Source organism: Sebastes umbrosus, chromosome 21 (assembly GCF_015220745.1).
Source record: "Sebastes umbrosus isolate fSebUmb1 chromosome 21, fSebUmb1.pri, whole genome shotgun sequence".
In the NCBI taxonomy this organism is placed as follows: domain Eukaryota; kingdom Metazoa; phylum Chordata; class Actinopteri; order Perciformes; family Sebastidae; genus Sebastes; species Sebastes umbrosus.
In genome coordinates this window covers 13,850,133-13,876,870 of record NC_051289.1, presented here as the reverse complement: position 1 = coordinate 13,876,870, position 26,738 = coordinate 13,850,133, and the positions used below count along the sequence as shown (strand labels likewise).

General features: G+C 42.3%; 1 protein-coding gene across 1 annotated transcript in view; it reads right to left on the bottom strand.

The window, feature by feature from the left end:
* The window catches only part of pola1 (polymerase (DNA directed), alpha 1), a 58,224-nt gene that overhangs the window by 8,968 nt on the left and 22,518 nt on the right, over positions 1-26,738 (bottom strand). The window contains exons 27-36 of the mRNA XM_037757302.1: positions 25,103-25,135; positions 24,850-24,942; positions 24,527-24,732; positions 24,265-24,397; positions 23,972-24,103; positions 22,681-22,855; positions 21,873-22,054; positions 17,308-17,439; positions 8,928-9,044; positions 1,149-1,242 (exon numbers count right to left, since the gene is read on the bottom strand). Of these exons, the coding sequence (XP_037613230.1) occupies positions 1,149-1,242; positions 8,928-9,044; positions 17,308-17,439; positions 21,873-22,054; positions 22,681-22,855; positions 23,972-24,103; positions 24,265-24,397; positions 24,527-24,732; positions 24,850-24,942; positions 25,103-25,135 (1,297 nt within the window). The remainder of the gene's footprint in view (positions 1-1,148; positions 1,243-8,927; positions 9,045-17,307; positions 17,440-21,872; positions 22,055-22,680; positions 22,856-23,971; positions 24,104-24,264; positions 24,398-24,526; positions 24,733-24,849; positions 24,943-25,102; positions 25,136-26,738) is intronic.

The following is a 26,738-nucleotide window of genomic DNA, read 5'->3' as shown; positions in this document are numbered from 1 at the left end:
AAGAAAGCAAAAAATGGAAGCTATAATCATGTTAGTACCCCCCCCTCCTCCTCTACACCAGTCCAATCCCTCCATTTCAGCTCCCTCCATCTTTCTGAGTGGTCATCTGTTGATTACACGTTATATTTACCTCTGCTGTCTCACTCTTTTCGCTGCCTCACTCGGGTCCTGACTGGCGCACGCAAAAAATGTAGGCATACATACATAAATAACATACATACATAAATATTTAATCAAATAAATAAATCACTCGGCCCGGCGGCCCTTTCTAATCAAGTGACATCAATCAGGGAGAACTATGGGTAAAGAGGCCTCGTGGCTGACGCCTACTGAGCGCGACCAGAGCGCTGGAGTAGCGTCTATTTGAGTCCAAGGGGGGAAATATACGCTCCATGTCCCATTATAGGAGAAGGGCTATCCTTTCGTCAGCGCGCCCATTACTCCCCCTATCATTTCCCCAAATCTAAAACCTGTTTTCAATCAACACAGCCAAACGAGTGCCTGTCCAAGAGAGGGAGAGAGAGAGAGAGATCGGCGGGAGAGAGAGAGCAAAGGAGAGAAAGCAGTAGATGGACAGTGAGGGTAAGGGTAGAGGGAGAGCGATGGAGGGCTCTTTCCTTCTTTCTTCCAGTGATTGGAGCGTTTTGCATTCTGTATGTGTGTGTGATTGAATCCGTCTCCTAAATTAGGGCTGTCGACTCGAGGAGCTGAATGTCCTTAACCCCCCTCCCCATATCCAATGCCCATACTCCGCTACTTGTATGTGTGTGTGTGTGTGTGTGTGTGTGTGTCGCACATCATTGGTGAATACTATAAGTGTAGCCTGGGTAAAAGGTTTACGTTGAGCCATTGATTGCTAATGCTATGTTGTATGTGTATTTGTGAGGAAGCATTGTTAGGACATCAAAATTCAAACTTCAACAGCCGTTTCTAGTAACTTGATTTCAGTTCCAAAGGCAGTGCTGCAGAATAATGATAAAAAAATGAATAAAATATGATAGAATTTTTTAAAAAGCAGGCCCTGTTTTCACAACTAGTACTGCACAAAACTTTAGAAATGACTCCTGTAACAAATAGGGGAAAAAAAGACTTTTGAAAGTTAGGTACAAGACCTAACGTTTAGCATGTATGTGTGTGAGTAGTCTTACTTTTCTCATCACCCAGCAGTTTGGGAGCTGCGTGGTCCCAGTCAAAGATGAACCTGAAGAAGCAGAGCTGGTTGTACAGTGCCTTCTCCGAGTACTGTAGAGAAAACAGACCAACAAGGATTAAAACATTGATAAAAACACAAGGTGAACAAAACCTGTCCCCCAATCTGATGAATATTATATTGAATTTAACGTGCAACAATGATAGCGTACCAAGTGTCAACAGCCTGGTTGCAAAATGGCTGTAAATGACATTATGGCAGGCAGTCACATCTTAATAAAATACGGTATTAACTGCAGAAGAAATCCGTTATTTCTTCTTCTCAAAAGCAAAGCTCAGTGTAGAAAACATTCAGCTAGTTTCTCCTTTTCTAGCCGACTGGTGTTTTCAGCGGTTGAAATCACAAACGTTGGCAGCAGGTCAAATCAGCTCCTGCTAATTAACGTTAATTCTGTGAGTAACTTGATGGGAGGCCAAAATTACACTTGGCTGTTGTCTGGTTTGTGTGTTGTACTCAGCCAAAGACTGTTAAAGTAAAGGAAGCATCACTCTCTAACACCACTGTACACCCTGACACACCGAGCCGATGGTGGGGCTGTCGGTGAGCGTTTGTCAGCCTCGTTTGTGCGGTGTGTGTCCTGCACTGTTGGCTCTTGTCTGCCCATGTCAGAGGTTTTTTGGCCGATTCAGCATGTTGAATCACACATCTAATTTTTCCTCTTCATCTCATCTGATCATTCCAATACACGGATATTTTCACAACGACACGGCCATCTAGGATGAAGCTAAGTGGTGTGAAATGTGGCAAATGTCACTTTGTTTCATGTACGCATCGTAACAACGGCTTGTATATCCGCCGTCCTGCGTCTTCTGGTTTCCCTCTTTGAATGTCTTTGCGGTGTGTTCCGAGTGCAGCTTTTTGGCCAAGACAAAAGCGACGTGAGGCGAACCAACGGTCGGCCTTCGTCCCCGTTAGTTCTTTGATGCCGGGTTGGTGTGTTAACGCCAACAACTTAAATTGCAGCCTTAAATGTGTGAACACAACAGATTTGGAAGGATAATAGTAAACTTTTCCTGTTCTTCCAATTCTGCCTTCATGGTGTGAAAGCAGCATTACTCTCTTTGACCTTGTTTAACAGAAACACGTACAGTATAGGGCTGCAACTAACGATTATTTTCACTGTCGAATAATCTGTTGATTTCTCGATTAATCGATTCGTTTTTTGGTCTATAAAATGTCGATCAGTGTTTCCCAAAGCCCAAGATGACGTTCTCAAATGTCTTGTTTTGTCCACAACTCAAAGATATTCAGTTTACCGTCATAGAGGAGTAAAGAAACCAGAAAATATTCACATTTAAGAAGCTGGAGTTAGAGAAATTTGACTTTTTTATTTCTTAAAACCGATAAATCGATTATCAAAATAGTTGGTGTTTAATTTAATGGTTGAAAACTAATCTCTAATACAGTGTGTCTCCACTTGTTGGATACAGTTAACTCACCAACAATGCTACTAATCCATTTCATTTCCTGTGTGTATAAGGAAGTTATTAATCCCCTTTATTTTAGTCTAATGAGAGTGGAGATCATGACGGGGCAACATATTAATAAGCCCCGTTATAGCAGTTTGAGAAATGGGTAGACTGAACGTGACACTACAAATGTGCACTCAGCTCATGCGACTATTCATCGCTGAAAACATCTCCCTTCCTCTGTGTGACACAGTAAAGCAAGAAAACAAATTTGCTTGCTTTGTTAATCTCCACTGCAATTAACTGGAGCCACACGACAGCCTGCCAGAGGGAGAGAGAGAGAAAGAGGGGGGGGGAGAGGAAGAGACGGAGAGGAAGAGCGAGACAGAGAGGTGGGAGGGAAAGAGAGGAGGAGAAAAAGAGAAAGGGTAAAGATACAGAAAGAAGTGAGAGATGGAGAGAATCAGAGACGGTGAGGAAGAGAGAGAGAGAGAGAAAGAAAAGAGGGGATCAGGCCTGAAATACCCTCCCTCATAATAGTTTGTTGTGATAAGCCATTGTGAGAGAGGCATGCGAACAGCCGAGGCTGTCAATTTGATTAGCCATTATACTGCATGTTTAATTGCAGTTATTGGCTCGTCATTTCCCTGCTACGCTGGAGAGGGCACGCTAAGCCCCGACCCCACACTGCCATCAGGTGTGCGCCGAGTGCTTTATTATTACCACCAGGAAGAATCCCCTGACAATTCCTGTGTGGCAGTATCTGTGTGTGTGTGTGTGTGTGTGTGAGTGAAGCGAGTTTGTGTGTGCCCATTATACCTGCCAATCGGCAACGTGCGTAATTGTAATTTCAGTTTTTACTGCTGTGTGCGTAATCAAGTGGCAAGAGTATCTAATGCAACTAAATGCAAACTATGTGATGTGTGTGAATGTGTGTGTGTGTGTGTGTGTGTGTGTGTGTGTGTGTATATGTGTGTGTTTAATGGCTTTCTATGGCTGCCCGCATGGCACACACAGCTGTTGACCGTTGATGCACTGCCTAGTCAACAACCAAACCATGCGCATCCCATAATGGAGCCTCGGTTACGGTTGCCAAGGTTGAACAAGCTCGATCGGCACAAACACTGCGCACCACTTCTTCCTCTTGCAAATAAAACACACACACACACACACACACACACACACACACACACACACACACACACACACACACACACACACACACACACACACACACACACACACACACACACACACACACACACACACACACACGCATTCAAACAATATAATGCTGATTGTGGGCGGGCCGGTCACTGCATACTGATTGACTGACAGGTGTCAGAAAGGCGTGGCTAAAATGTTACAGGGTTGTTATTGAATTTAGAGCCCCTCAACCCCACCTCACTCTCCCTCACACACACACACTGCAACACACACACACACACGCACGCACGCACGCCTACCTCGTCATTCAGCTCGGTGCTTTGTTCCTGCACTGACACCATTTCAATTTGCTCCACAAATCTGCAGCATTTTCAGCCTGACTGCCTAAGGAGCAAACCAGCTGTGAAATTGCCTCTCTCCCGGGAGCGTAGGACCCCCCAGCCCCCACCTCGTACCCCTTGCTCCTTTGCCTCCCCCCCCCACCACCCGCCACCCGCCACCCGCCACCCCCCCGACACACATATACACATCCCGGGCGCCATGTACACACGCGCAAACACAGTTAAGCCAAACGCAAGGAAGGGAAATGTGTGTGAGAGAATAAAGAGAGAATGGAGACTGGAGGATGTATAGAATAAAGAAAAAAGTCTGAAATAAGAAAAAGAGGGCTAAATCACACAAATTGATCCAAATCACAGAGCAACAGTCTAAAATGGCTCGCACAATGAAACAAGCACTCAAGACTTCCTCAGAGTCTTAAAAACACCTGTCTCCATCTTTTAGGACACGCACATCCGACCTCCAAAGAACTTTTGCGCTCCACACTGTCGCTCAAGTACACCAGTTAATGAAAAGGTAGTCAGTCAGAAAATGTGTACGCGAGGAAAGACGGTACAAAAAACACACAGTTTACAGTCGAAGTGTGCGAGCTGCTGAAAAACTACGGCCATTAAATGCCTTGACATGGATCCGGCTAAGAAGAAAAATATCGCAGCAGCGGTGACACAAACAAGGCCTCAGCGTCACACACTTTTCTCCATACTCTTCTCCGGGCTAAGCTGCAAACACGCGTTGTAAATACTGAAGCTATCCAAGCCCACACACAACAGCTGCAGAAAGAGAGAGGGAGTGAGAAAAGGGAGGGAGACGGAGAGAAACAAACATACATTTTCCCTCAGCTGTGAGGCCACAAGGCTTTAAAACTCTTGAGCTTTTTAGATGCGATGAGCGTTATTGCCGGTTGTGGTAGTCACGCCGATCAGCTTCACAAGACATCATAATGAGTCAATATATGTAAATCTTTACTAGGCAAACACGGCGGGAAACAAAGGCATTTAACTGGTGCTCTCGCCCGCAAGCCTCCAACGATTCAGCACCGGTAATTTCTCCCCATTGAAAGGCATAATTGCCTGCTATTTGAAGATATTCATGCTCAATTTTTGAAATTAATTTCAATTGGAGGGAAATGTAGAAATGTCAGCTCCAGTGAAAGGGATTTGATTTCAATTATCCTCGCTCAAAGGACTGTGATTTCCAAATACACTTAAGCAAAATTATGACAAGAATTTTTGTTCGGCAAAATTCAGTGTTTAAAGAGCGATTAGGCGATAATGGGGCAGCTTTGAGCCGGCAGTGAATGCAGCCGTCTCCCTCTGAAAGGCACTCAATTATCTCTGATTGCTCCCGCTATAATGTATCAAATAGAGATACCTGCTATTGCCGTAATTTGTGTGAAAATTAACATGCTGCAATTTCCACTAGAGGGAAAAAGGGAGCTCTAATGGGCGCCTGAGCGTACATCAATAAAACGAGGGGAGAAAAAGAGAGCGACAGAAAAAGGGAGGGCGAGAGGAGGAGAGAAAGAGCAAGCCAGGAGAAGAGAGAATGAGCGTAAGAGCTAAGGAGGGAGGGGAGGGAGAGAGAATGAAAAGAAAAGGAGCAGGGGAAGAAAGCATTGAATAAAAGGGGGGAAAGAAAAGGAAAGTCAGGACAGAGATTTCGAGACACGGTGAGGGAAAAAATAGCCCATTTGAGTTAAGCGCTGTGGAGGGAGGGAGGGAGAGAGGAAGAGCGAGGGGAGAGAGGAAGAGAAAGAAATTTAATTTACTGAAAATATTACAAATTGCACCTGTGCATAACTCCCCCAAATTACCAACCAATCAAGGCAGAGTGCCTATTACTCTCCCATTACATGGAGATCAGATCACGCTCTGAATCGGTGTCCAGAGAGGGAGGGAGAGAAAAAGGAAGAACCGGAGTGGGATAGAGAGACGGATGGATGGATGGAGGGAGGAGAAGAGAGGAGAGGCGGCGCCCACAGCGATGGTAAATGTACCATGATGCAACAGAGGAAAAAAAAAGGGGAGCGCAGAGTCACAAACAAGACGCTCCTTTACAAAAGCTCTGGCACAAACAAGTGTTTTTAGTGTAGCGCGCACAAACATAGAAGAAACTGATTGTCTCTCTGGCTGCTATTATACGATAATCTATGATACTGGCAGAGAAACAGCATAAAGGGAACGTAGCCAGAGTGATGCAGCTTAAATGTACAGAAATCTGATAGTGCTTCCAACCAAAAAAGACCTCTCACTGGGGACTGGTGGATGCCTCATCTTGCCTTAGTTGTCTGTGCTCAGACTATCTACCACCAGCTCAAACAGCCATGAATGGCCTCTTGAGTACTTTGCATAATTGGCAGCAATTTAATATGTAAGCTGTTGGGCTATTAATCTCCATGCACTGGCTTGATTCCGAGAATAGTGTTACCTAATACTGAGAAGTCAGTGTTAGCCTAATATGAATCATGTTGTACCAAATCCTTGGGAGGAAAATCTCCCTCCTCACAGAGAGGTCAGACATCAGGGTGAGCAACATGTATTAGGGTTTAAATATCCTGCTAAAGGGCACTTCAGCAGGGCAGACGCTTGCTGTATTGTTGGGTAGCAGCCCTTTTATGTTAACAAGGTATTTAAAGAGTGTACCAGTAGAACTATATGAATTAAATATGAATCATTAATTAGTTCAGTTGTTAATTATTGAATAGATACAAATTAAATAATTGTTATATTCAAATTAATTAAAATTATACTTTGTGCTTCTTTCTAGGGCTGCAACTAACGATTATTTTCATTGTTGATTATTTTCTCAATTAATCTATTAGTCGTTTGGTCTATAAATTGTCAGAAAATGCGATAAAAATATGTCGATCAGTGTTTCCCAAAGCCCAAGATGACAACCGCAACTCAAAAACTCAAAGACATTCAGTTTATTGTCATAGAGGAGTAAAGAAACCAGAAGATATTCACATTTAAGAAGCTGGAATTAGATAATTTAGACTTTAAAAAAAGAAAATTACTTAAACCGATTAATCGATTATCAAAATAGTTGACAACTACTTGAATAATCGTTTCGGCTCTACTTCTTTCCAGCCATGTTCCATCTTCTATCTCACATATCATTTGTCCATTGCTTTTGTGAAAAAGTACACACACAGTTTCGTGATATTTTGCATGGCAATATTGTATCAATACACGAACGACAAGTATCGCGCTTTTATTATATAAACCTCTTAGTCCAACTTCGCCGCTATTCTGTCTTTCAGAGGTTGTAGCGGACTCAGTCTTGAAGCTAGAGTGAAGATACTGGTAACATATGAAACTAGAAAACATAAGGAATCTATTAATACCATGTCATGTTAGCCTGTCAAGAAGAACGCTAAATAACACTCCAAAATTCCGCTCCAAAGTTCCGCTCCAAAGTTCCGCTAAATTTTGGCGGGCATTTTTGGCCATTTTAAAAGGGGTCCCTTGACCTCTGACCTCAAGATATGTGAATGAAAACTCCGAGATGAACGGAGTGAAAACTATATCTCATTAGATAAAAGAGATGTTGACAAACTGCATGATTTGCACTTGAAAAAAAAGGTAATGAATCGCAATATATCTTATGGCAATACTCAGCAGTAGTTCTAGTCAGCGCTCCATGGGTGCAGCACCGGTGCAGAATTGGCAGAGAGTAGGAAAATCAGAACACCACAGAAGAAGAAGAGCCTTCTGACTTCTTGCCCAGGCAGCCTACGTGATTGATTTCAAAGCTTGTTCTGTGCTTAACACCATGCTTTCTATTTTTGCAAACTGATTTTTATGCCACGCTTGTCTACATTGTGTGCCACCTGTTTGTTTATTCCCACCTCCCACTACAGTATCTGTAGCATATGGAGGTTGTAACAGAATGCTAACAAGACCAAACCAGCAGATTGAGGAGGACAGAGATCCTTCAACCAGATGGAGGCCCCCTTGACTGAGTGCCATCACAGTCCTGCTCAGTTAAATATAGTTATAAACAGATAATTGAATTTGAATGAATTGGTTAACACAGTGTAAACTTTGCTGATTAAGTTTGTGGTAGATTATCATCATCATCATCATCATCATCCATAGAAGTACATAAAAGAAATGTGTTCTGAGAGAGTGCAGGTAGAAATGAAGAGAGGCTACAGGTTTTAGGGTAGAGAGAAGGTGCATGAGTGAGCACAGAGAGTTAAATGTTTTATTCAGCCCGCAGTTTAAAGTGCCACGGCCTTCAGGCACAGCAATGGCCGCCTAAGTGGCTACAGTGACAGCAGAAATTGGCCTTTTGGTTTACAACCTGTCGCCACAGAGCCAGACACAGCAAAGCAGCCAGATAGGAGCAGAGCACGCGAGAAAAAAAAATTGACAAGAGAGAGTTAAGGCGAGGGTTGAGACAGGAATGGTGAGAATGGGACAGAGAAAGAGAGGACAAAAAAATTGATTGAACCGTCACGCTCAAATTGAAAGGGAGAGTGTTTCTTTTAAATCCAGTGGTCAAGCTAACAAAGTGTTCATAAGGCGAGACACACAAACACACAGGACAAAAGGAAGATTCGTTTTGTCATTGTGTGTGTGTGTATACAGTATATATAGGGTGAAATGTGATACTAATGAGTAACGATGTACAGATCATATGTGAGGAAGAGACTTCAGCTCCATAGCACCATCACCTGGACAACCCGTACAGAAATCAACAATGTGTGATTCGGTGTGAGCAGTCGTTCTCAACCTCAAACAGGGGGAATGCATAGTAAATGTGTGTCTAAGTGTGAATTCTGATGTTTGCGTTACCTCGGGCCTGAGCGTCGCCCTGGTGCAGGCGGGGCAGATGGGTCCGTGGCGGGAGAAGGCGATGGGCAGACGTCTGGTCCTGTTCTGGCAGGCCTGGTCCTCACACACCAACCAGCCCTGTGAGAGATACAGCACACAGATTACTTCCAACAACTGTGAAAGAGCTGCAACGATTAGTCGATTACTCGATTGACAGAGAGTTCAACTACTTTGATAATCAGATTAATCGTTTAAAGTTATGTTTTAAAGTTTGAGAACATTCTTCGGTGGCAGCTTCTCAAATGTGAGGATTTGCTGCTTTTATATCATTGTAAGGAATATTTTGTGGTTTTGACCCTTTTAAGGTGGACTATGGGAAAAATCTGGTGGACATTTTTCCCAATTTACATCATCATTTTCATAGACTAACTGATTAATCAAAACAATAATAAACAGATAAATCGTTAATAAAACTAATTTGTATCTCGCTGAAACACAGCCGTGACCAAACACGCCCTCTCCTCAGTTTTTAATCTGGTTTCTGCAGCGAGGTTGTGGCTGTTCTGAAGAAGAAACTAAACAATAAAGACTAACATTTTTTAGCAATAAAGTTAAAAACAAGTTTTAAAAATGCACTCCGTTGAAATGAGTCATTTGTTAATTCCCCTTTCTAGGATTTTTAGAGCATTCGTCAAACTCCCTGTATTTCCACTACTGCAATACACCTCTGAAATTACTTTAAATTCTAGCTTTTTTTGATGATGAAAATATCTCATCAGAAAAAACATTCAGCAGCCCTACGTGATTACTTACTAAAATGTGCTTGCGTTGCCATTTATTTTGTTGATAAAAAAGCGTTCTTAAAAATTGACCAAAAAAAAAAAGTTTTGTTACCTCAAAAAAAACCACACTTCTAAAAACGGTTTCTGGTAATGAGGAAATTTTGCAGAAAATTGTTGCTTCCATTTAGCTGCTCTAATTCTGCACAAGAGATGTGACAAGAAAAGTAGTCGGAGGGAGAAAAAAAAAAAAAAGAGGAGCTGTAAAATAAAAACAACTGCATGAGACAGAGGGGAAAAAGAAGTGAGGTTTACATGTGACTTCACATCCCACCCGGCTCCCTCTCTTTACATTTGAATGTATCTTCAGCTGCCGTGTTGTCGGGGTTATGCTCTGTGAGTACTCGTCAGACAGGCAGAGCAGTGGACAGGCAAAACGGCAGTAGTTAGGACCTCCTGGGGTGAGGTAGTGACCCTGGGCAGGTGCTGTGGTCTAACCCTCTCAATCTCTCCGTATTCTTCTGGACCCCTCCACCCCCTCTGCTTCTTATGCCCTGTCATTACTAAGGGGATTTAAAGGGGAGGGGGTTAATGCCCAACTAATGACAGAGCACAAGACCCACCGCCATCAACGCCTTTGCTCCCCCCCCCCCCCCATCTATCTATCTATCCTTCCTTCCTTCCATTCACTCAAAATAAACCCCCTAAAAATCACTGCACCTGTCTTTCTATCCACTCCCCCCTCACACATACAGGCATGCAGTGGTTCTCTCATTGATTTATATGTTTGGCTTTGTCTAGTCTCTGATCAGTTTTGAGCAGCAGCAGCTAAAATTTTACTTTACAGCTGACACTACAGTATATAAACCCTTTTCCACTGTGCAGATACCTTCATTAACCTGCCATGGAAAACCAGAACAAACTGAGGCTGATTAGAAGGAAGTGTTACCTGCATCGGTTTCCACTGAACTTGACTACTAAAAAAGTGACTCTTAAGGCTGAATAAACGACACGGGTTCTGCACAACATGATTGTTTGATGCCTTTTTTCGCCGCGTAATATTTGCGTTCTTTGTGAAAGTACTCATGACAAAAACAACAGTTTGAAAAAATATGTATTGACGAGCAAATTAATCGTAAAAAAAAAAGAAAAATTGCGCCGGTGTGTAACTTTACACATACAATCACACAAATTAATTTACTGAAGCCTCATAGTAGTTCACAAACAGTGCAAATTAAAAAAACAAAAGTTAAAAATAAAACTTATCAAGAGGCTGTTTCTATAACGTATAATATATTACACTTAAATGTGTGTTTTATAACTTTGAATCACTTTGGGTGTAATTCAACTTTGACTAAACTTTGTTAAAAAACAAAACAATCGATTGCACAAGTATTTACCCCTTCAAATCAATATTCATTAAAGACACCTTTAGCCACAATTACACCCTTTTAGTCTATACAGATGGGTTTGCAAGAACATTAACAAAGTTGTTTGAAGCCATTACGTTATAAGTTTGGCTTTAAGTTTGGGGTCATTGTTGTTACTTTTCTTGTGTAGACTACAATAGGTTTAGCAGCAGGATTTGTATTTATTGTGTTGCAATATACTGTAGTTTTTTCCAGGAAATTGACAAACAGCAGTTTGACCTTCTAGCAGGTGTATTTAACCGAGCGGTGCAACAGTTCAACAAGCCCACGGTTTGGTTTGTATTGCGTTTTTTGTGTCACGGTTACGGTTCGGTTTTTCATATTAGGGAGAAGAGAAACAACCATTTCCATTGTGTTTGAACTCCAAAATATATAAACTGATTGATAGTATGAATGATATATTTATACATTATATGACGCCATAACACTGATTGTATTCATGAAGTAAGGCATGGTACTTACTGATCAAGTAGGCCTATGTTCAGATATTTGCCTCTTCTATGTCTCTGGCACTTCATCAAATAATTAGCAGGCCTGTATTCAATAATGGTGCAATGGTTCAACAAGCCCACAGTTCGTTTTTTATGTCATTGAATGGTTTTGGTTTTTCATCCCTAATTTAACCTCTAATCTCTCGTCACACCTTGATTACACACAGATGATCTCCTATCAATGCTTTATGTGACTTCTAGAAACAATTAGCTGCACCAGTGATGATTTACATTTGTCATAGTAAAGTTTGTGCAATCAATTATTGTGTTTTTTATTTGTAACTTGCTGTATTTAGACCATTTTGCAAACACTCATTTTGAAATTAAAGATTCCTATGTGGAAATGAAGGGTTAATACATAAGGCACAACATTTACAACTAATCCAATAGAGAGCATACAGTCGGTGGTGAGCCGCAATGCCTGGTACTTCTGAGACGGGACGAAATGTACATTCACAAACTATCCCTAGCCTTTTGTAAAGAAACACTTCCAGACCCCATGAACGTGGCTGAAAGAGGACAACATCATTTTTCCAATAATGTGAAAGCACTTTGCAAGACTGGCTTATTGTGTTCAGTAGGTATACCTGTCACAATCTAAGAACAAACTGCACATTATACTGTACATGTTTTCTTTCTTTATTATGCAACAGGAAATGTGAGACTAGACAGGCAGACATGCAGTCTACACACACACAGCTGCACACACACACAACCAGCCAATCTCCTCTAAATGAAATCCAAACACACACACACATTCACACCAACACACACATATGTCCCAAATCAATTAGAAAGTCCCAGAGTTCACAGCTTTACCCACAAACCCCAGCTCCGGGACTAATTATCTAAACACCTCTGCCTGCTCTTGTACAAAGAGCAGAGCATCATGGGAAATGAGACCGCTTTAGCTGTCTCCGATAAAGACATATGCGGGACAATGGTGTTTGGAGATAAGGAGTATGAGAGTGTGATTTTTTTTTCAATGGGCGGCTGTTTGATCTCCGTCTTTTTTTTTTGTGCATTTCTTATGACACAAGCCTCGGCACACACTGCTGTTCCCATGGGACTCACAAGAGGAATGAACACACACACACACACACACACACACACACACACACACACACACACACACACACACACACACACACACACACACACACACACACACACACACACACACACACACACACACACTGTATTCAGTGTGAGCACAAACATATTAATCGTTTCCCATTCACATGCATTAAAATGATTTAATAAGACACACATTTAAAGACTCAAGTGCTAAGGACTGAAGGGACTGAAAGGAGGAAAAGTCACCCCACAATGCCCTTGTGCTGTGCAACTGCGACCCAAAACGCATCCACACACAAACCCGCACACGCCGAGACAAATATAAATAAAGTGAGATTTAAGTGCAGCGGACCCGTGAGCCACATAGAAAGGACTAAAAACAAGGAGCACATGAGGAGCGAGGCAGGAGGAGGGAAAAAAAAAAAATTCTAATTGAGGCATTTCGCCGGAGCGAGGGTTGGGGGGGGTGTGGGTGTACAGTCGGACGCGAGAGAATAAAGGCTCATAATTGCATAATTACTGCAGCGGATACCTGACACACTGAATGCAGACGTCAAATGAGTTCCACATAATTTAACCAAACAGAGGCAAGACCAGGCCACGACAGGGCCTACCACGAAATATACCCTCTCCCTGCTTCCTGTTCTTTGTCTCCGAACGCACTCGTCTCTTACCAAACCTCTGATACCGTGTGTCTGTGTGCTGCTGTTTTTGACCCTTGAACGGCTGCTTTGTAGTGAAACAATTAGTCCATAAATCAGTTAGTCAATCAGTCCAAATTAATTAACAACAACTGTGATCATTTATTTATGAATGTTTGTATGTAATGCGTTCACACTGCAAAGTATGTGGATTTTGTGTACGCGAGAAATGCCCAGATGTACACCACATTAGTAAGAGCATGCAGCGTGAGCTTACTGTGCATGCTCAACTGCCCCACAATGCATTGCGTCTGGGTGCCTTGAGACCGGCCCGTCAGTCTTGTGAGATTTTGAGCCAGGCTAAAAGCTGTTAATATGTCACTTCGTGGAGTTTTAATATGTTTTCATGCGAGAAAGTAACTGTTTAGATCCCCAATATTTGGTCAGTTTATCCAAATAACGTCTGTTTTGGAAATTTCCTGCGATTTCATTGATTGATAACCGACAGATGAATTAATAATGACAATGATCGTTAGTTACAGCCCTAGTTTGAACCTCCTTTGCTCCCTATATCGTCTCTGTCTTTGCCTTGTATATCTAGTGTTACGGGTCAACTACTAACTTTTCATTATTTTCTTACGTTTTAGTGACTAAACAAACAAGTATTGTTAATTAGGTCAATGAAGTGTCAGAAAATAGTCAGAAATGCCTTTTCGCAATTTCCCAAAGCCCAAGGTGACATCTTCATATTGCTTGCTGTGTGCGACCAACAGTCCCAAAGCCTAAAATCTTCACTTTACTTTCAAAGAAGACTTTTAAAAAATGCAAATATTCACATTTGAGACGGAACAACTAGTGAAATATGATCAATTATGAAAATAATTGCAGAGTAATGTTCTGTTAATCTACTAGTAGTACTAATCTATTAATTGACTAATCGGTTCAGATCAATTGTTAATGTTAACAGAAGCCTCTCTGACATGACTCCTGTAGCAGAGGAATCCACCTGCCACGCACACACATACACACACACACGTAAACACGCACGCACACATACACACAGAAGCACCAGAAAGAGCTCTAACAGTTTTTTGTGCTTCAGCAGTCAACACTTCCAGCTCTAAAGTGAATAGACCTAAAATCGGTCTACTTCACAAACACACTCTCTCTCTCACACACACACTCTCACACACATGCACACACGCACGCACACACACACACACACACACACACACACACACACACACAGAGTGAATAGAGCTCAAACGGTTCCACTTTGTACCTCCTCCGCTTAATCAAAGCTTCTCTATTCAACAATTTGACCTTTTGTTCAAAACAGGATTATCACCTTCTCTGGTCTTCATTCACCCTTTCTCTCCCTCCCTCCCCCTTTCTTCTCTTGCCCCTCAGCCCGTTTCCAGGGGCGACCCGCATGACGAGGGTAATTGCAATAATTTGTTAAATGCCATGGCAACGGTGGTTAGATGGGAGGGGTTACACTAAAAAAAAAAGAAAAAAGAAGAATTGGGTGGTTCAGGAAACAAGCGAATCTCTCATTTTGCCAAAGACAGTGGGACGAGAGGAGGGAAGGATGACAACAGTGTGTGTGTGTGTGTGTGTGTTTATGAGAGTGTGTGTGCGTAAGTGAGGAGTGAACAAGTGTTTGCCCATTCTCAGGGTGCTGGTTTATTGATAATGGCGGGGATGAGGGTGGGGGGGACAGGAGGTAATTTCACTAATGATTAATGTCTCTGTGGTCCTAGCTTAGGACGCCGACACACATGCACGTATATTTGTGTACACACACACACCCACACACACGGAGAGGTGCGGAGCTTTCACTCTATCTGGCCAGACAAACAGCTCTATTTGAACTCTCCCTCGGCCTGAAAGGAATCCTTAATTACACAATATTACCCCTCTTCATTGCCCCGCTGTGTGTGCTGTGTCTGCTGCTGTTCAGCCTCCAGTGGTGTGTGCGTGCATGTGTGAGAGTGTGTGTGTGTGTTGCCGTGTGAGGTGTAAGTATTCAGTGGTAGCAGCTGTTTCACACATCGTGACAAAGGGGTTGAAGGGGACTCGCTCCCCACACATTCACCAAACTAATTGATTTCTGTTCAGCACTGTGGGAGAGTTACCCCCACATACACACACGTACACACACTTTTACAGACAGTGCATTCCTCGAACTCAAGACGAAGGTGTTAGAAGCTACCAGGAGAGAGAGAGAGAGAGAGAGAGACCTCGACCAAGACAACACAGGCATCCAGTTTACTTCACTCTCTGGCTGCTTGTCAGCCACTGAGTACAGTAACAACTTGCCCTGTGCTAGGGATGTCATGAGAACTGATACTTCGGCACCAAGGCAATGACAAAATTCTGAAAACGTGACGGTACTCATTTACAGTACCGCCAGGGCTCGAGACTAGCGGCGTCCCGGGGATGATCCAAGATGTGTTTCGGACGCAGAAAACTCACCATCATCCCGTCCAGGGGACATACCCTATTCTTTCCCTGATAATGCTACATTGTGAACAACAAATCTGTGTTGACATCGGCAGGACTAACGTTAACGTTAACTAGCTCTCGTCCTGCTGCAGGTTTCAACTCGGAGCCATTGGTGCCATTGATTAACATTATGCTCCGTTCAAGCTCTATTCAGTAAAACTGATTATTAGTCGAAGGTAAATTCTAACGTTATCATGATGTGTTCAAATGTAATGACGGCAGTAGTAGCTCAGTCCGTAGGGACTTGGTTTGGGAACCGGAGGGATGTGATGAGTCAGTTTTTTGTTATTTGTCAAGTCACAACTTCTCAAACACTGTGAAATCTGGATATTTTATGAAAGACAAAATAACCTAAGTCTAAATATCCCCATTAAAAATGATCATTTGGTCAACAATACAGACAAATAGTGGCAGCATTTAGTCATTTCATGACATTTCTGTATGCATGCGTATTCAACATGCGATATTTTCACGTCTGAACTAATTTCTGGCCTCATGTTCTTCTTCTGTGGATCTAAAAAATGTGAACAGCTAACAATGGATCCATATTTTCACACCTCGCATCGCCTTTGAAATGGCAAAATGTGTCTAACTGTGAAAATAATTTACCCTGTAAAGCGTATGATAAAACATAGTAAGCCAAGAGCAGCCCTGTATTGTTGAGACAAATCTGCGTGATCTTCAAAGTCAAATACATTTGATTTGTTGTATTTTTAGTTCTTGCTGATTCTCCAATGACCCAGCTGTCCCCATGTATCATTTAAATTTCACCTTATCATCTTAAAAAAACTGACAAAGAGTGCGTGTTAAACTTGGTATTCAAAGTCAGAATGGCCATTTAAGTATTTTCACGGATCATGCTCCTTCCATTCTTTCATTTTGCGAGCATAAATGTGCTCTTTGGTTGAAAATGCCAGCGCAGTGCCCTGCTGAGGTTTCCCTCTTTCTGATGGTTTCTCTTATCATTACTGAATCTGCTGAATCCCACATCATGTTCAAACCCTCTCATAAACATTTAGTGGAAGGTCAATTTTCACAAATTTTTCATTACATGCAGCTCAGTTTCTCTTAACTGAGCTTGTATTTTGTCAGCTGACACATTAATTTAAGATAGATAGATAGTGGTATGCAAACAACCACAATACTTTGCAGCACATAAAGCTTAAAAGGGGCATTTGTGGACAAAAGATTTATATTTAGTGTGTATTTTTGATCAACTGAAGCACGTGTTTGGAAGACATTTGTATTGGTGGACTAACTGCAAGTTCCTTTGGAGAATAAGGTTTAAAAAGAAGGGGAAAAAAACAGGCTTGCCAGCTGTGCTCGTCTAACAAGTTGTAGCATTAAACACTGAATGCAAACTAAATGAAGTCCATTTGTGGCCCTGCAGGTGGCGAAGAAGTAAATACATGACTGTTTGTGTGCTTGTGTTTTTGAGTGTGGGTAAAGCAGCATACAAACACAGAAATACTCACAGAGTAGTATTTTTTGATATGGCGACGGATGTCAAGTAGCAGTTTGTTGCTGACGTTAACGGCGTAGTCGATGGGGCGGCTCCCACAGGGGACGTTACAGCATTGCAACAAGCTGGGCTCCAACTTTGACCCCTAAAAAGGAGAAAAACAACAACATAATAATTCATATACACACAATATCAGCTATCAAGATAAAACTGCTCAGTCTTGTTCAAATCTGGCAACAGTGATGTTGAATAATTGGTCAGATTCTTAGTCTTGTTTATTAATTCTAAGGGAACCACAAAAGTCTAATTTTGGTAACCATACTAAAGCTCAGATATAGAGTTGTGAAGGTTTGGGTTATTCCCGACAGTTTTAATTGTTTCAACGACGTTTCAAAGATGTTTTTTCTCTGTCAGTTTGTCATAGCAGATGGCAGTTTGGGAGCAAAACACGCCGCCGTATTTGAGGAGCTCATCCAACATTGACCGAAAATTTGAAACTGAATGATAATGTGATGTCAAGATACAGATTGTATTATCAGTCTTCTCAAGAGCGTAATCTTTAAGGGGACAGTATACTCCGTCAGAACTGCTTGTCGGACGGTCGAGTTGCTTCGCAAACCCACTCCCCCGACACCTTTCTGAAGTTAGATTAGGGAGGTCTGTGTCCGATCATTTCTGGAACTCTCAGAAACTGACAATCGGACATTCACACCCACTTCACGCCGTGATTGGTCAGCTGTGCGGCGAAGGGAAAGGAGCCAGGGTTTGAACTTCTCTCTAAAGCGGAAACTATTTCTGTGACTTTTATTGTGTACAAACGAGTGAAACACTATGAACATGAACGCCATTATCCCCATTTTTAAAACAATATTGCGTCTTCCTCCTCTCTATGAAGGCCGGCTTTTCATGCCACCTTCAAGTGTGAACGTCCGCGACAACTAGAAACACTTTTGTTTACGTCCTACCAAACACTTCATTTCTAGTATAACCCATCCCTTAACTTCCATCCGTCATGGGTCCGTGTTCATTGTTTATTGTTGTATTCATACTGAAATGCACCATGGGAACTGTAGTTAACACCTCACATTTCGTTTTTTATGTACACAGGTTGTACCTTTGAATTTCTATCAAAGAACCAGATATTTTTTTAACACAGTTGTTTAACTTCCGCTAGTGATGTCACGAGAACCGATACTTTGGTACCAGGTTGATGCCTAAATTCTGAAAACATGACAGTACTCGGTTTTCTACAGTACCGTCATTGTTGCAAAGGTAAATTCTAAATTATGATGTGTTCAAATGTAATCTTGAAAAATGTAGTTTTTGGTGAGAAACCTGAATAAATCCAGTTGTTTGAAGGAGATGTCTTCCCAGCAATATAAAATAGCTAACAGAGAGGGAATTATGACCTGTTTAACTTCCTAACAAAACCCAGTATGCAATAGGTAATAAAAGGAGTGTATGTTGAAGTACATGGGATTTATTGTTTTACTTGTTTTTTACTGTGGTATCGAATTGTTATCAAGAATCGTGGAGTTTCACTAGTATCATGACATCCCTAACTTCTGCCCATCCAAGCCGTGAAACTGCTGCAATTGCAAAGTACAATGGCTATTAGAGGGAAGTATTTTACTACACTGCAATAACTACAATCTCACTCCCACCAGATTTCTTGAATGTTACGTCCTCTGCATAAATATATGTGTGCACAGGGAATTCATCACAGCTAAGCAGTTACGTAACATAGCAACTTGGCCATTACCTTTAAACTTCTACAAAGAACATGTCACAGGCGGGGAAGGTGTACGGACTTAAAGCACCCCTGGGTCCGGGAAATTTTAACATCATTGTAGCCTGAAGAAAAACAGGTCAACATGACCTCTATACCCCTGAATTGTCCACTTGACAGCAAGGCTTATAGTTAACGCGATGAAAAAAACGCAGCCTCAGTACATAACAATTACACTAAATATAACAGCTTTAAACACTCCTCGCTCCTTTAAACCTGAACTCCATTTAACTGTCGCATTGACGGCAGCAAAAAAAGGTTTCTGCAGGGAAGTCAATGACACACAAGTATGCATGTGACACCCCCCCACCCAGCCACACACAGCTTCTTTTGCTTGCCTACATCATTCCCTTTTGGAGAAAAAAAAAACACACCAGATTTTCTGCCAGTTCAAGTCACTCAACTCATTCGACTCCCCTAATATGCGGCTACGCGCATTAACCCTCTCCATCTCAGTCCATCCTCCTCTTTCATTTCCTCTTCTTCGTGTTCTTTCCTGTCTGCTCTGGATGAAAGCAGCCTCCCTTTTTGTCCTCTCCCTCCTACTCTTTTATCTCACTTGTTTCATTCCAAAAACTTCATTTTGACAACAGGGTTCTCTCCCTTAAGAAATTATACAACACTCCTCACTTGCCAGTTAATTTGTGGCTGTGCAATTAAATGAAAATATGAAAACATCCTAAGTAGTATCTTTTTCTTGTGTTTGTGTTTTTAGAAAAGTTCAAATACTCATTCCTCCTCCAAGTATTTTCTACAACCCAAACAACTGTCATCTTTACCACTGCATGTCTGCACTTTTAAATACATTTATCTACCCTTGACTGTTTTAATCTAACGCTCTATTAAAACTGAACTCAGGGAAGTCCCTGCAGCTCCATCCAGCTTTCTCTGCCTCCACACTTTATCTTTTCATCCCCCCCCTCTACCCGCTTCCCCCATCAAACAACTTTCCTCCTCTGTCTGTCCTCCATCATCCATCATCCATCACCGCCTCCTCCTACCATCTCTGGCTCTGTGTCAGTGGTGGAGTCAAGGCCCATCTGTCCTCCCCTCTCAGTGAGCTGTTAGACCATGTTCACCACCCTAATTAACTTACTGTCTTATCAGTTTCTCTGTGTGTGCGTGCATACCGGCCTCTGACGCATGCTGGAAAATTAACACCAGTAATCAGACATATCCTGGTTCGTTTTAAAAGTTTGGAATCGACATTTCAAGAGCATACTCTTTACATTAAAGTAGGTTGTTTCCTCTCTTTTTCAAGCGTTTGATTAACTTAAACTGAATCTAATACAGCTTTTCTCTTATGTTTCATGATTGTGTGTATGCATGTCTCTCAAAACATGTAAAACATACCAGTGTATCTGCTGAAGTGTGTAATGATATCAGCTTTTTATGGAGTGTGTGTGCTAGTATAATACTCCTTTTTTAATTTAATGCAAGTTCTCTCTGCCAGCAGAGGACAGACGGTTGTCAGTTTTATTAGTGTCTTTCAGACAAGAAAAAGCTGTGTGCCCTGCTCCTCATTAGAAGCTGATAACACACACACACACACACACACACACACACACACACACACACGACCTTGGCCTGACAAATGGTAGGAGATCAGTGTGTGTGTGTGTGTGTGTGTGTGTGTGTGTGTGTGTCCATAGAGCAGCAGGGGTTAAGGAAAGGCTTTTCAAGTTGTGGAGTCCAAACTATGCCAATGAAAACAGAGTCCGTATTGGAGCCAGGCAGCTGTCTAAAAATACAGACAGAGACACAATATGGAGGATGACTAAAGCATGAATCCTTCACAGGAAGTTGGACTGAAATGCCTTTCGGAAAGACCATTCTTCCACTCTCAGACTCTTTATCTGCGTCTCCACTGATTAATCCATTACACCAGTGAAACAGACTATTAGTGATAAAAGATATTTTTCTCTTTATCATTTCAGTCTTTCTTCGTATCTCTGCAAGGATGTGTGTGTGTGTGTGTGTGTGTGTGTGCGTTGCACAAAAGAACATTTCTATCTCCACAACTTATTCTTCGGCTGCAGGCTAAGTTACATAGGTTTAATATACAGCTGCCAGTTTATCAGGTACACCAAGATAAAACTAATATAAATCCTTCCCTTCATGAAGATTATAATGTTCAGTTTGTACTGAAACTATTTTCCAAAGCTGTTGATTCAACTGTCATTTTGAAGGTTTGTGGTGCTGTTTGATTGCATCGTATTATACTGACAGGTGTTTGCATTATTTTGTCCACCCCAGTTATATCAGTGAGGGTAGGCTAAATAACAGAAGCCCCTCTCTGTATTGGATTAGACTGCATTAGTTTTAGCTAGATGAACCCAATGACCTGGCAACTGAATGTATTTCAAATGTGTCTCTCAGATCCAAAAAAGATTCTTGGACAGAAGATCATCTCGACCAGAACTCCCTTGGCAGAAGTGATATTGTATCTCGATGGGACTTTTCTGATTAAATAAAGCATTAATATAAAATATGAAATCATCTGGAGCCGTTTTGGCAACGTTTCCTTTGGGATGACGTCAACTTTTAGATTTAGATCTCTGTCCAACTGCATGTACGCCGAAGAACTAGTCTCAAATGACAACGATGTCTGGTCACATGATTTGAAGAATGGATAAGCTGGGTGAAGACTTGACACATTTTGGCTAAATCAACATTTTAGACTTTTCTATGTACATACAAATTAAGTAACTGTTTTTTTAAATGTTATACTTGCTCCATGACCAGTGACTTTTGTGACAGCTAACGGCGTGTGCATGACTTCTACTCACAGCTCCTTCAAAGACGCTGTCGTAGATGTTGTCAGTGCCACACTGAGGGCAGGTGAAGGTGAACCTCTCGCAGTCTTTGTAGCGCTCTTCGTCCGTCAGCTGGACTGCAGCTCCCAGCGTGCTATCAGCCTCTTCCTCCCTCTGGTACTGCTGGTGAGCTCGGAACTGACCCGGGTCAAGACCTGGTACGGACAAAAGATAGTTCTGGCTCACACTATAGCTCGTTTTATACTGTCACATTTCTCCTTTTTTACATGAATCTACAATAATTCGACGGGAAATTTCCATCCAAACCACTTTATTTTATGACAATTCCGTCAACAATGAAACATCTATTTTGTACTTTTATGAGGCTGTTGTGATATTAGGTGTGACAGCTTTTCTATGTTTGGCCGCCTCAGCTGTCAACAGACTATAAAACAGGAATTAGGACTAATGCGAACACATACATAAAGAGAGATTAGTACTATCACTCAAAGTAAGCTGTGCCCCACAAATACCTCATGGCCTGCGTATATTTATATAATAGTATGTCTGTAAACTGCAAATGAGTCATTTAATCACTATAAGAAGTGTTATGCAAGATGATGTCAGCAACACCAATTAAAAATATTTCACTTGCTAAATTATAATTAAATACTTTCGTCAAGCATTTGACTTTTTTTTTTTTAAAACTAATTTCTATAATTTGTCATTTTTTTGAAGGCATAAGGAAACCTGAAATTCCTCAAGTCATAATTAAGCACCAGAGTGACGTCGGGCCACCCACTCTCAATAAAACTAAAGTCTTCTACAGTCATTAACTCACCCAGCCACGTGGCGATGAGCACGCCGTCGATGCCCTCGATGGGTTCACAGATGCGGGATACCACAGGGTGGACCTGCTGGGCGAGGTAGTACTGGGTGTCCAGACTGAGACCCTCCTGCTTCTGGAGCTGCTCTAGAGCGTAGGCTCTCTGACTGGCTGCCAGCGTGGAGCCGTCCTAGGGGACAAAGAAAAGACATACGGTGGTGTGAGTGGTACCTTGAACTTTATACTATAGTTTACACTATAAATCTATCTGGATAATCTCACTTTGGTATATATATCAATCTATGGTGTTCAGTGCATTTTAATGATTAGGTGTTGAAATGTCATTATAAAAACCCTAAAATGACTAGTGGATATGTATAGCCCCATTTCACCTGCAGGAACTTTCCCCCGGAACTAAAAACATTTTGAAGAATTTGTTTCAACCGCAGGGACCGGGGTCTAAATTAAGTTTCAGGGACATTTTCTGGGGAATTTTTACCCCACCAAAAAGCCCTGGTCGGAGGGGAAGTAGTTTCTGAAAGTAGCAGAACTTTCGAGGTGGAGTTTGTAGTATGACTGTTGCCGATTGGTAAAACACAGACACAGCTCCGCTGCTTCAACTGTACCGCTTCATTCATAAAACAAGGAAGTAATCTAGTATCGATTTAGGACCATTTTAGGACGAGGGGAGAGCATTTCTCTTTGCTTGATAACATTAAAAGTCAAGATAGTCTTTGCTGTCGGCCTCCTGACTCATTTTAAAAAAGACAGAGATAAAAAGACGGAGAGAGATTGCATGAGCCAGTCGAAAGGGCGAGCCGTAGAAAAGACAGAAGCGTGGCGGTTAAGTTATTTTCTGATTGTTTCACGGCGGTTACGTCATAAAGCAGAAATAAATAACCATCAAACACTCAACAGATGATTCACTATGGAGACAGACACTCTTAGTTTAATTTTCCTCCTCTGAATTTCATTCATTACATCCAACGGGCATCAGTAAATGTCGTCGCAGTTAGACAAGACCTAACGTTTAGTTTTTTAGATGAAACGGGCAGACACACTGAACTGCAGACTGCAGAGTGTGTTTACCCCTGCGACCACCAGCAGGCCTCGTCCTATGTCGTGTTGCTTTTTCACATCAGCGGACTAATTTGCCCAATCTTCGCAGGTCTTTAGATCACTATGGAAACGCAAACAATAGTTGGTTGAAGGAACCTTTTAGTTCCTCGAAAAGTAGTCCCGGGACTTAAATTTACAGGAACTCCCTGGTGGAAACCCGGCTTATTTTCCTCTCCTATACACACACCTTGCAGATGATGTAAGACACTGTATCTCCAGATTTGACCCGGTGACCGCCCTGGGAGTTGATCCATAGAGCCACATGGACGTGAGGGAGGCTCTTCTTATCTGGATAGTCCTGAGGATCTTTAGTCAGAGCCTGGAGGAAAGAGCACGACAGCGACAATGACCAGACAGGTAATAGCAAATAGAATAGAATAAACCAAATAAAAACACGCCCAGAGCCTCACATAGGGTGATTCTGGTTAAGGCTTTTCTATTCAGGCGTGGAAATGTACACATATACAGCAACGTCCTCACCTTGTTTATCTCATACTGGTTGAGTGGGACGGTTCCAGCTGCTACTTTCTCTCCCATCTCCACCAGGTGTTTCTGGATGTTCTCCACAATGACATCACGACTCTGGTCCGACAGGATCTGACCAATCACATAGCTGCAAGAGCAGAGAAGAGCAAAGCAGAGAGACACATTTTATCATGCATGCAAGTACTTCAATGGAAACCATTTAAGTCCCTTGCAATGCCTGATGTGTAGCTTTCAGTCACAACTCTGTTTAACGTACTTGCCACATTCCTTGGCCAGGTCACACCAATCTCTGCGGACGATGTCCAAGCCTTTGAGCTCCTGTTTGACGCTGTATCGTCCTTCGCCGTGGTTCTCCACCACCAGGGCAGCGTACTTCTTCTTCTTAAGCAGTAAAAGCGACTTAAACACGCCGTCAATGTCGATCTCCAGCAGTTTGTAGAGCTTGTTTACTTCGGCCTTCACCTGGGAGTAACAAACATACGTATTGCATTCAGGGAAAATGTCAAATATCGAAACAACTGAAGAAAATGAATACACAACGTCTCTACTGCTGGTTGAACAATGTGGAGACAAACACACCTTATTGCCAAGTTTGTAGACTTCCTCCAGAGACTTGCTGTTGGTGTTGATCATAATGGAGTCGGTATCTCCATAGATGACTTCCAGATTCATCTGAGTCACACAAGAGGAAAATGACATAAGAAAAAACTGTTTTAGCTTCAAATTATGGCTGGACAATAAACCAAATGTATTGAATAAGTAGAATTCTATCCTACAGTTTTTTACATTTCCTTGACTAGGTTAGTATTATATTAGCTTGTTAATAACCCACCTTCTGAACCAGGTCTTTGGTGTGCATCAGAATCTGAAGGAGAAAGCAGACACAACAGTATGAATGGAGGCTGATACAAACAACAAAAAGCATGACTGCACGTAGAGCTTTTCAGCACAGTAAACAAACAAATCACTGAGGAACAAACAATGATTAAATATTAAGTTTCTCTGTTATTTATTCTCTGTGTGTGTGTGTGTGTGTGTGTGTGCGTGTGACGTGTGTGTGCGTGCATTTGTGTGGACATCGGAGCAGAGCAGGTGACTTGCTTTTAAATGGGGGATAATTGGCTAAGAGGGCAATTATGAGAGCGTGCTGTGACAGGCGTCTTTTCAACCCACACACATCCGAGCCGGGCAACACACACTCGAACACAGACTCGCACCTTAATGACTCGTAATGGCCTTTATCACCCGCTGAGTGAGTGACGGACAAATAAGAGAATTCTGTTAACGCAGGTTGTCCACTGTGTGTGTGTGTGTGTGTGTGTGTGTGTGTGTGTGAGAGAGAGATCTGAGCAGCGGAGGGATCCCAACAGGTGGGGGCTCCGGGTGGCTAATCTGGGGGGTCGGAGGGACGGAACGCAGTGTGACCTGTCACCAGCAATCTGCTCCTCAATCAACCACGGACGCATATATACACACCCCGACTCACACTGTGCTCCGTGTGGGGACAAGGACGTGGCTATTTCAGAGTGTGAGGAAGGGGCGGGGTAGGACTGTGGCAGGACCAGGGTTTGGGGGGGGGGGGGGGGTGTTCCACTCCCTGAAACCAGAGCGGGACTTAAGCATGCTTTATGGGCTGCTACATACCACTGTACGGCGGCGGGGGGGAGTTTGAGTCATTCACAGAACAGCCTCCTCCATTAGGGACTGCAGTCAAGGTCAAGGTCTCACCACAAACACACACATTCACAATCACACACACACACACACACACACACACACACACACACACAAAAATCTTGGCCTAAGCACATTAAATTGTGCTGCTAAGCTTTAATGCAGACAAAATGACTAGCCTGTCCTGCTGGTTTAGGAGATGAAGAAAGGGAAGAGGAAGATGAAGATGTAATAAGTCTTAGGAGAGGCTCAGATTGAGTGTACAGTTAGATAACTCTTCAGAGCAAAACTAATGCTGTGTACACACTACACGAGAATCAAGCTGAATCTGGGCCTGATTCTTCCTCACGACAATCGTCAACAAAGCCATGAGTTTTTGATGGTTCTATAGATTATTTTTTACCAAATATTCCTGTGGTTCGAGGTATGTTAAGAGTGTTTTTTACATCCCTGATCGGCTCGGAAGTCCATCCTGGCCGCACCGATTCCAAATCGTAAACATCAAACATCTTCAAAATTAACGATCAGATCTTCTGTAGTGTGTGGGGAACCCCGAGGACAGTCGATGACGGCGTCACGTGGGAAAGGACGATAGCCAATTGAGAATCAGGCTGACTGAAGCAGAAGGACAACCACCGCCGTCATGGCAGCCGTGGCTAATGCATGAGCTAATGCAAAACGTGAAGCATAAAGTAGTAGTAAGATGGAGCTCAGAAATGGAAGACCAATTTATTGATATGTGGCAACAACACCAGTGTTTATTTAACGTGTCTCCATGACTTCATCCATATTTT